The 13,639-nt window shown below is 43.4% G+C and overlaps 1 protein-coding gene across 1 annotated transcript in view; it reads left to right on the top strand.

Annotated features, from left to right (window-relative positions):
- Positions 1-13,397, top strand: part of LOC137084575 (protein NLRC3-like) — a 24,301-nt gene extending 10,904 nt beyond the window's left edge. The window contains exon 8 of the mRNA XM_067450865.1: positions 13,205-13,397. Coding sequence (XP_067306966.1) covers positions 13,205-13,382 — 178 coding nt within the window. The 3' untranslated portion in view covers positions 13,383-13,397. The remainder of the gene's footprint in view (positions 1-13,204) is intronic.
- Positions 13,398-13,639: the final 242 nt, after the last annotated feature.

Here is a 13,639-nt window from a genome sequence, read left to right as displayed (position 1 = left end):
ATCGAGTATTCTGTCGATTCATTTGATGATTAATCGAGTAATCAGGTTTTTTTATGGTAATAAGCTTGACATCAACCAATATATTTTCCCATTATTGGGAATCGCTTTTGTAATATCGAATGCACAGTTTTCAAAACAACCACAAGATTTGTCTGTGCAAGCGCGCCATTAAAGCACTGCATCTGAGGGGAAATGAGTCCACAACGGTTCAAAGGTCAAATAACTTGCATCCCTTTAGCCTGGTTAAAACCAGTAGTAACTGAGTTATGGTCTGGCAAAGCTTCATAGACAAATCATTTCCAAAGGGGCGTCACCAACAGACATTGCTCAAATGCCTCTGGTCGCAATTGGATAGACCTAAAACCAATCAGAGCGATGAAGCAGATGACGATTGCAGAGTGGAGAAACATCTGAGACGGCACTTCTTTTGAGTTGTATTTGTGATTTAGAGGAAGATGTTCCAATGGCTTCTGACGACTTTGGCTGATGTTGTAAAAGAAATATGATAATAGCTGATACTAGTGTCCATCACCAATCCATCAACATTTTTGCAAAATTTGGAAGCCCTAATATCATCTCAAACCGACTGAAACATCTCGGATTGACGGTCAGACAGAAAACATCATCTCTGACCGCATTTGCCCCCACTGTAAGGCATTTGTATTGCGATTAGAGCGCGATTTGCAATATTTTGAAAGTAAAATAATATTGATGAGTCTTTGGAAAGTTGTGTCTCGCGCGTTAGCAGTGCGTCGGCAGGGCAGAAGCAGTGTGTATGAAGAGCGGGAGCCGCGCGCTCCCATTGGTCATTCACACTGGCAGCGTTTGTCTCGCACAGCTGAACCGCCGCTCGTGTAATGCAAATACAGACGAATATTGTCCATTCTGTCACATTTTCCGGTGTTCTCCTCCGACACTGTCATTCTCGTGCTTTGATTCATGATGGTCAGCGCATCATATATGCTGCAAATGCGACCGTTTTCCCCTCTGTCCCAAAAACACATGCATATAACATGCTGTATATAGTTCACATAATAAAAGTAACCTTAAAGTTAAGATATGCCTCTGGGTTTAATCATTTAAATGGCCCGGTGAAGTTTGGGCAGAAGCTTTTGGCAGTGATGTGCTTTCATGCATTTCATTTATTTTTTCACAGTGCAGGATGTCATGTGGTGATAATGAAACTCACGGAACTCTTCACTTCATGATTTTATGATGAAATGTGTAATTATTCATGTTAACCAGGTCAGTTTTATCAAGAACTATGCACTGTGGCTTTAATTCAGCGTGAGCAGCGCGGCAAAAATAGACTCTGCTCTGAAACGATCGCGGCACCGCCTCTTCTGCTCTGCTCCTGCGACGCCTCTGCGTGCGGTGTGAATGCTCTAATCTGTTAACATGGGCGCCGAAAAAACACACGCTGCTTACGCCCTGATAACGCGTGCAGTGTGAAACCGGCCTAACAGTTCAATAAACCATGGAGATGTGTACAAACTAGTAATGGGCGATATGAATAATATGCAATATAAACAATACAAAATTGGCCTACGATAGAGATTTTACTTCTATTGCACTATTGCGATAATGTGTGTTGATGACGCAATCTACCCGTGAAACTTAGAGCCACGAGCTGCAACTGACTGCAGCGCATCATCAAAAATCATAATAATCAAACTAAATCATAAAGATTATTAATGTTAATAATAGGGAGCCCACAACACCAAAAGACATTCAAACATATATTGTCCCTGTTTTTCAATTAATAGATAATAACAAATTAGATTTTCAGTGGTATTTGGACCACTCGAATAGGAAATGTCCGCGGTTTCCACTTCAGGAATCTGGTCACTTTATTGTGTGTTATTCGTTTTGTATCCTTCTGTTATTTTATTCATCGTTAACAAACAAACCACATCCATCCCCGCACTTCTGAAAAGTTTGCTACGCCCCTGATTCTAGGCCAAATCACCCATCCCTAGTTCAAACTCTGACACACACACGCTCACACACACTCTCTTACATACACATACACACACTGTCACACACCCACACACACACGCTCACTCACACACAAACGGGCGCGCGCACACACACACAAACACACACACACAAATGCACATACACAAATACACATACACAGAAACTCAGACACACACACACACATACACACACACACACAATCACACACAATCACACACACTCACAAACTCGTGCACACACACACTCTCACTCACTCATGCATACACACACACACTCTCATATTTACTATTCTCGCATTTACAACTATAAATGTGCGATGTGTACAATGTAACATTGAATACACCCCCACACACACACATGCACACAGATACACACAGATACACTTACACACACACACACACAGACAGAAAGAGACACACATGTTTGTTTTTGTGAAATGTGGGGACTTTCCATAGGCGTTTTTTATACTGTACAAACCGTATTTTCAATCCCCTTACACTCCCCCTAAACCTACACACACACACACACACACACACACACACACACACACACACACACACACACACACACACACACATTCTGAATTTTTACTTTCTCATAAAAACTCCTGTGTGATTTATAAGCCTTTTGTAAAGTGGGGCCATGGGTAATGTCCTCATATTTCACCCTCTCCTGTAATACCTGTGTCATACCCATGGCATTATACACATTTGGGTCCTCATATGTCACAAAAACAAGCACACACACACAGACATGCACACAAACTCTCGCACACACAGTCACATACACAAACTTACACGCGCACACACACACACAGACATGCACGGACACACAGACAGACAAGCGCACTCACACACACAGTCACATACACACACACACAGACACACAAAGTCACACACACAGACACAAACACACTCACAAACACACAGTAACACACACACACACACAGACACACACACACACACACACACACACACACAACACACAACCCACAGTCACACACACAGACACACAAAGTCACACACACAGACACAAACACACTCACGAACACACAGTCACACACACACAGACATACGCACACACACATACAGTCGCACACACACAGTCACACACTCACAAACTCTCACAGTCACATACACACCAACACACAGAACACACACTTAACACAAAGTCTCATACACAGACACACACACAGTCACTCACACACACACACACACACACACACACACACATTCACACTCTCACACACACAGTCACATACACATACTCTCACAAACTCAAAAGACCCTCACAAACACAAACTCACACTCACACACAGACATGCGCGCACACACACACAGACACACGCAAACACACACAGTCACTCACAAACACAGACAGACACACACACACACACACACACACAAAAACAGTCACATACACCCTCACTCAGGAACACACTCACAAACTCACACACAGTCTCTCTCACACACACACACACACACACACACACACACACACACACACACACACACACACACACACACACACACACACACATTCACATACACACACACATACCCACTCTCAAACACACTAACTCACGAACAAATACACACACACATGCACACACTCACAAACTCACAGGCATACACACACACACACATTTATGCACACACACAAACATGCACACAAACTCACACACACACAGTCACATACAGACTCGCTCACAAACTCGCACACACACACATGCACAGACATGCGCGGACACACAGACAGACATGCACACTCACATACACACACAGTCACATACACACACACACACACACACACACACACACTCACAAAGACACTTACTCATTCATTAACACACACACACAGTCACACAGTCACATAAACACACAGACAGACATGAGCACTCGCACACACAGTCACATACACACTCACTCACTCACAAACACAGACACACACTCACAGACTCACACACTCACTCACGAACAAACACACACAAACACAGTCACATGCACACGCTCACAAACTCACACGTGTGCACACACATAGACATGCGCGCACACACACACACACACACACACACACACACACACTCACAAACTCACATAACACAAACAACACACATATAACATAGTCACGTACACACACACTCAATCACTCACGAACACACAGTCATACACTCTCAAATACACACACATACACACACACAACACAGACACACACAGTCACATACGCACGCACATACCCATTCTCAAACACACTCACTCACTCACGAAAAAACACACACACGAACATGCACACAAACTCACACAGTCACATACACACAAAGACAGACATGCGCACGCGCACACAAACAGTCACATACACACACACAAACACACACTCACAGAGACACTCACTCATGAACAAACAAACAGTCACACACACACACACACACAGTCACAAACTCACACACAGTCACACAGTCACAAACTCCCACACACACAGTCACATACACACACACACATACACACACACACACACAACAAACTCTCACACACACACAGTCACATACACACTCACTCACTCACGAACAGTCACACACTTAAAATCACTCAAACACACTCTCACAAACTCAGTCACATACACACACACACACACACACACACACAGTCACACTCATTCACACACACACACACACACACACACAACAAACTCTCACACACACTCAGTCACATACACACTCAGTCACATACACACTCAGTCACATACACACTCAGTCACATACACATTCAGTCACATACACACTCAGTCACGAACAGTCACACAAAACACACACTCTCACACAGTCACATACGCACACACATACCCACTCTCAAAGACACTCACTCACACAGACAGACATGCGCACTCGCACACACAGTCTCATACATACACACACACACTCACAAAGACACTCACTCATGAACACACACACACACAGTCACACACACACACACACAGTCACACAGTCACAAACTCACACACACAGTCACATACACACACACACATACAACATACACATAACACACACACACACCATCACACACACACAGTCACATACACACTCACTCACAAACGAACACACACACAGTCACACACACACACACAAACTCACTCAAACACACACTCACAAACTCAGTCACATTAACAGTCACATACACACACAGTCACACTCATTCACACACACACACACACACACACACAACAAACTTTCACACACACACAGTCACATACACACTCAGTCACATACACCCTCACTCACGAACAGTCACACAAACACACACACTCACACTCACATACACACACACATACACACATACCCACTCTCAAACACACTCACTCACGAACAAACACACACACACACACACACACACACACACACATGCACACACTCACAAACTCTTAGGAGTACACACACACACATATATGCACACACACACACACACACACACACACACACAAACATGCACACAAACTCGCTCACAAACTCGCACGCGCACACAGACAGACATGCACACTCACACACACAGTGACACACTCAAAAACACTCACAAACTCACACAGTCACATAAACACACAGACAGACATGAGCACTCACACACTCACACACAACAAACTCTCTCACACACACACTCACTCACATATACACTCACTCACGAACAAAGTCACACAAACACACACACACACAGTCAGATACACACACATATGCGCGCACACACAGACATGCACACACACACCCACACAGTCACATACACACAGTCTCACACACACACACACAGTCACACACGTTTGTTTTTGTGAAATGTTGGGACATTCCATAGGCGTAATGGTTTTTATACTGTACAAACCATATTTTTATATACCCTTACAGTGCCCCTAAATGTACCCATCACACACACACACATACAGACACACACACACACACACACACACACACACACACACATTCTGCATTTTTACTTTCTCATAAAAACTCCTCCTGTGTGATTTATAAGCCTTTTGAAAAGTGGGGCCATGGGTAATGTCCTCATATTTCACCCTCTCCTGTAATACCTGTGTCATACCCATGGCATTATACACATTTGAGTCCTCATATGTCACAAACACACACACACAGCATCACACACACACACACACTCTCTCTCTCTCTCTCTCTCTCTCTCTCTCTCTCTCTCTCTCTCTCTCTCTCTCTCTCTCTCTCTCCCCCTCTCTCTCTCCCTCTCTCTCTCTCTCTCCCTCTCTCTCTCTCTCTCTCCCTCTCTCTCATACACACACACACACACACTTTCTCACACACATTGGGTTTCCATGTTTTATGGGTCTTTCCACAGAAATAATGTTGTTATACTGTACAAACTGTATATTCTCTCCTCTAATCCTAACTGATGTATTTTAACAACGTGAACTAATGAGTATTTATATATATTTCATATTGACAGCATTGTGTTATTTATTTATTTAGTGTAAGTGCTCATGTTTAGCTTTGGAGATAGACTTAATGTGTGTCATTGTTCTCTACAGGTTGAGGAGCTGTGGTGTCACAGATGAAGGTTGTGCTGCTCTGGCTTCAGCTCTGAGATCAAACCCCTCACACCTGAGAGAACTGGGTCTGTCTGAGAATAATCTAGGAGACTCAGGAGTGAAGCTGCTCTCTGCTGGACTGGAGAATCCTCTCTGTAAACTGGAGACACTGGGGTAAGATCCTACGTGACTCTGATATGAAACTGAGTCTCTGTGTGTGACGAGCAGGGCGGGCGAGAGCCGTGAGAGAACGGTGTGAGGCCGGTGGAGTGATTGCAAATGAGCATCACCTGCGCATCACACTGTGAACTTTATCATTACATTTATTCATAAAGTAACAAAATTGAAAAGAGGACTCAAACTATTGTTACATTTAGAGCTGTCACTAACGGTTATTTTAGTAATCGAGTATTCGGTCGATTATTTTGACAATTAATCGAGTAATCAGATTTTTTGTGGTAATAAAAATAGACCTAAGCAAACAATGGCCTTTAAAATGATTTAAAATACAAAAATAATAACAATGGGGCAATAATATTTGGTTCTAAAAGTATCATAGTAATCATATAGTTTTACACAACAACACAAATGTTGAAATAAATAATATAATATAAATTGAGACGCAATCTTTACAACCGCTTACAAATCATTAAACGCTGTTGTTGGTTATTTAAAATATCTAACGGATGAACTCCTCTTGAACATTTTACTACTTGTGACGACCTGAGGAAGGAGGACCCAAAAGCAGAAGAATGCTTAACTTCAATTTATTGAAACAATAATAAAGACAGTCCAAACCGCAAGAGCCCAAAACAGCTCAGAACTGAAGAGAATGGTCAGGCCGGCAGGAGGTCAGAATCCAGGACAATCAAATCCAAATCATGAGGCGAGAATCAGTGTCAGACAAGCAGGATAGTCAGACGAGGAGCAAACAAAACCAACAGAGACATCCCAACTCACGATCAGAAACAGGCAGGTGTTCACAGCAGAAAGCAGTCCGGAAAGGCCAACGGTAACCCAGAACAATCCAAACTCCAGCATCAGTAACAGTCCAAATGTTCAGCAGTAAGAGAGCCGTCCAACACCGATTATGCCGACTGGACCTGTAATTAGATTACGCATTATTTTGGATGTTTTAGTCAAATTATGAAATGATTTACACTTGAATAGTTTAATTAAACAGCAATATTAAATGTAAATACACATTCTGCATTTTTACTTTCTCATAAAAACTCCTCCTGTGTGATTTATAAGCCTTTTGAAAAGTGGGGCCATGGGTAATGTCCTCATATTTCACCCTCTCCTGTAATACCTGTGTCATACCCATGGCATTATACACATTTGTGTCCTCATATGTCACAAAAACAAGCACACACACACACACACAACACACAACCCACAGTCACACACACAGACACACAAAGTCACACACACAGACAAAAACACACTCACGAACACAGTCACATACACACACTCACACACAGTCACATACACACTCACTCAGGAACACACTCACACACAGTCACACACACACACACACACACACATTCACACACACACACACACACACACACACACACACACACACACACATTTGTGTCCTCATATTTCACAAAAACAAACACACACACACACACACACACACACACACACACACACACACAACCCACAGTCCACAGTCCACAGTCCACATACACAGACACACAAATTCACATACACAGACACAAACACACTCACGAACACACAGTCACACACACAGAGAAATGCACACACACACACACACACACACACACACACACAAACTCACAGTCACATACACACCAACACACACAACACACACATAACACAAAGTCTCATACACAGACACACACACACACCGTCTCTCACAAACACACACACACATACACATACTCTCACAAACTCACAAAGACCCTCACAAACACACACTTACTCACAAACACAGACAGACACACACACACACACACACAGTCACATACACACTCACTCAGGAACACGCTCACAAACTCACACGCACACACACACACACACACACACACACACACACACACACACACACACACACACACACACACACACACATTCACATACACACACACATACCCACTCTCAAACACACTAACTCACGAACAAACACACACACACATGCACACACTCACAAACTTACAGGCGTACACACACACACACACACACACACACATATGCACACACACACAAACACACTCTTACACACACATAACAGTCACATACACACAGTCTCACACACACACACAGTCACATACATACACACTCACTCACTCACTCACTCACTCACTCACGAACAAACACACACACATGCACACACTCACAAACTCACACACTCACTCACACATATATGCACTCACTCACAAACACACTCGCTCACAAACTCGCACACACACACACACACACACGCACAGACATGCGCAGACACACAGACAGACATGAGCACTCATGCACACAGTCACATACATACACACACTCACAAAGACACTCATGAACACACACACACACACACACACAGTCACAGTCACACAGTTACAGTCACCCAGTCACATACACACACACACACATACACATACAACCTACACATAACACAGTCACATACACCGACACACATACACACACAAACTCAGTCACATACACACACACACACATACACATACAACATACACATAACACAGTCACATACACCGACACACATACACACACAAACTCAGTCACATACACACAGTCACATACACACTCGCTCACAAACTCGCACAGGCACACACGCACAGGCACACACGCACAGACATGCGCGGACACAGACAGACATGCACACTCACACGCACACAGTCACATACTCACACCCACACACACACACACACACTCACAAAGACACTTACTCACTCATTAAAACACACACAGTCACACACTCACAAACTCACACAGTCACATAAACACACAGACAGACATGCGCACTTACACACAGTCACATACATACACACACACACACACACACACACGCTCACAAAGAAACTCACTCATGAACACACGCAGTCACACACACACACACACACACACACACACAGTCACACAGTCACAAACTCACACACACAGTCACATACACACACACATACAACATACACATAACACACACAAATACACCATCACACACACACAGTCACATACACACTCACGAACGAACACACACACAGTCACACACACAAACTCACTCAAAACACACACTCACAATCTCAGTCACATACACACACACACATACATACACACACACACACACAGTCACACACACACTCACATACACACACAGTCACACAAACACACACACACAACTAACTCTCACACACACACAGTCACATACACACTCACTCACAAACAGTCACACAAACACACACACTCACACACACACAGTCACATACGCACACACACACACACACATACCCACTCTCAAACACACTCACTCATGAACAAAAACACACACACACATGCACACACTCACAAACTCACAGGCGTACACACACACACACACATATATGCACACACACACACACACACACACGCACAAACATGCACACAAACTCACACACACACTCGCTCACAAACTCGCACGCGCACACACACACACACACACACACACACGCACACAGACATGCGCGGACACACAGACAGACATGCACACTCACACACACAGTCACACACTCAAAAACACTCACAAACTCACACAGTCACATAAACACACAGACAGACATGAGCACTCACACACACAGTCACATAGATACACACACACACACACACACACACACACACACACACACACACACACACACACACACACTCACAAAGACACTCATGAACACACACACAGTCACACACACACACACACACAGTCACAGTCACACACACATACACATACAACATACACATAACACAGTCAAATACACCAACACACATACACACTCGCTCACAAACTCACACGCACACACGCACAGACATGCGCGGACACAGACAGACATGGGCACCTACACAGTCACATACATACACACACACACACACGCTCACAAAGACACTCACTCATGAACACACGCACAGTCACACACACACACACACACACATACACACTCACTCACTCACGAACACACACAGTCACACACACAAACTCACTCAAACACACACACACACACACACACACACACACACACAGTCACACACACACATTCACATACAAACACAGTCACACTGATTCACACACACACACACACACACACAACAAACTCTCTCACACACACACACAGTCACATACACACTCACTCACGAACAAAGTCACACAAACTCACACAAACACACACACACACACACACACACACACACACACACACACACAGAGTCACATACACACACACAGACATGCACACACACACACACACAGTCACACACACACACACACACACACACACACACGTTTGTTTTTGTGAAATGTGGGGACATTCTATAGGCATAATGTTTTTTATTCTGTACAAACCGTATTTACTATCCCCTTACACTGCCCCTAAACCTACCCATCACACACACACACACACACACACACACACATTCTGCATTTTTACTTTCTCATAAAAACTCCTCCTGTGTGATTTATAAGCCTTTTGTAAAGTGGGGCCATGGGTAATGTCCTCATATTTCACCCTCTCCTGTAATACCTGTGTCATACCCATGGCATTATACACATTTGTGTCCTCATATGACACAAAAACAAGCACACACACACACACAGCATCACACACACACTGTCTCTCTCTCTCTCTCTCTCTCTCTCTCTCTCTCTCTCTCTCTCTCTCTCTCTCACTCTCTCACTCTCTCACTCTCTCACTCTCTCTCTCTCACACACACACACACACACACACACACACACACACACACACACACACACACACACACAGCATCACACACACAGCATCACACACACACTGTCTCTCTCTCTCTCTCTCTCACTCTCTCACTCTCTTACACACACACACACACACACACACAGCATCTCACACACACACTGGCCCTCATTTATCAATCTTGCGTAGAAACGGGCGTATATGTTGGCGTAAGATTATGCTTACACTCCTCTCACCGCCTGATTTATGAAGCTGTGCGCACCTCTGCAATCCAGGTGTACGCAATACCTGCCCTTGATAAATGCGGCGGCTGAAAGAATAACACGCCCCTATATATTCAAGTCTCCGCCTCCCCCACGCCCTCATTTTACGCCATGGACAAACAGAAGACGGCAAAGAAGCGAAACTTCTCCGACGTGGAGATCGGGCGCGCTCAATCATCTCACTACTCCACTAGTCAGGGCACTGATTAGGACATAAGTCAATGGACTGACTCCCTGATCAGTGCCCTGACTAGTGGACTAGTGAGATGATTGAGATGCGCCCATCGAGACCATCACCAGGGAAGAGGAAAAAAACCCGAAATTGTTTTATTGGGGAGTCTAAAGAGTGGGAATAAAGGCACCCACAAAAACAAAATATGGACACAAATAACGAGTACTGTTAATAGTGTGGAGGTTGAGAAGCGCACCCCAGCAGTTTAAATAGCTGTTTGGATGATAAATTACCATCACAATGCATTAGTTTACAGCACGTTTTGAAACAATTAGCATTTCATTTCGTATCACGGCACATGTATTGGGGTGTACGACAGTGATGATGATGTGATGTGGAGTAAGATTCATTCACATTAATAATTACATGACAATTTGTAAGGTTATTCTTATTATTATTATGATTATTATTCTTAATGACGCTTGTTATTTAGAAGAAGAATGTCGTTTTTATTGATTTTATTATTATTTAAAAGAAGAAGGTCATTTTTATTATTTTGTCAGTCTGAATTATTTTAGTCCCAGTCCGTGCGCAGCTGCTGGGCCAGGCGGGCCTGAAACGTCAGATAAAGCGCACAGGCGCGCGACTGGAGGAATACATATGCCTACAAATCAAACGCTTTGGTAAAGTCACACAAATTAAACATTGACGTTCATGTTGCACAAAAATAAACACTGAATGTTGTTGTTGTGGGTTTTAACAGTGGGTCATATAGCATATCTTGTCAGTGCGTTTTGTGGTGTTCGGAATTGCTTTTCTGCGCATTTTCCCACTAACTCAAACGTGCGTACACCACCTCCTGAGCTGGCGTAGGATTGGAGTGTGTGTGTGTGTGTGTGAGTACACCACACCACCTCCTGAGCTGGCATAGGATTTGAGCGTGCCGTACGGCAACGTCCATATTGATAAATCTCAGTCACCGTGGGGTTTGGGTGTACGCTGGAAATTTGGTGTAAGCACTTTTGATAAATGAGGGCCACTGTCTCTCTCTCTCTCTCACTCTCACTCTCACACACACACACACACACACACACACACTTTCTCTTACACATTGGGTTTCCATGTTTTATGAGTCTTTCCACAGAAATAATGTTGTTATACTGTACAAACTGTATATTCTCCCCTCTAATCCTAACTGATGTATTTTAACAACGTGAACTAATGAGTATTTATATATATTTCATATTGACAGCATTGTGTTATTTATTTATTTAGTGTAAGTGCTCATGTTTAGCTTTGGAGATAGACTTAATGTGTGTCATTGTTCTCTACAGGTTGATGAGGTGTGGTGTCACAGATGAAGGTTGTGCTGCTCTGGCTTCAGCTCTGAGATCAAACCCCTCACACCTGAGATATCTGAATCTGTCTGAGAATAATCTAGGAGACTCAGGAGTGAAGCTGCTCTCTGCTCTGAGGAAGGATCCTCATTATAAACTGGAGACACTAAGGTAACAATAGTTTTTAACAGTTTCCATCCTCATATTTTCATTAAAGTTCAAATGTCTGTTTTTCTCTCTAGAAATAAAAGGAAGTGTGTAGTGGAGTGTAATGATCATTTCTGCTGGTTCTGTATCAGCTGTCCGTTGTGTGAAAGTGACCTTTCATGACCTTTTGATGTTGTAAATGGACTTTGAGCATCAGATAGAAGCTATATTATCATGTTTGAGAATGAATTAATAAAGCTTATCTAGTTAGTGCTCAGTTTTCTT

This window comes from Pseudorasbora parva, chromosome 8, assembly GCF_024679245.1.
Source record: "Pseudorasbora parva isolate DD20220531a chromosome 8, ASM2467924v1, whole genome shotgun sequence".
Classification (NCBI taxonomy): domain Eukaryota; kingdom Metazoa; phylum Chordata; class Actinopteri; order Cypriniformes; family Gobionidae; genus Pseudorasbora; species Pseudorasbora parva.
The sequence above is the reverse complement of the archived record's forward strand: the minus strand, read 5'-3'. Positions and strand labels throughout refer to the sequence as shown.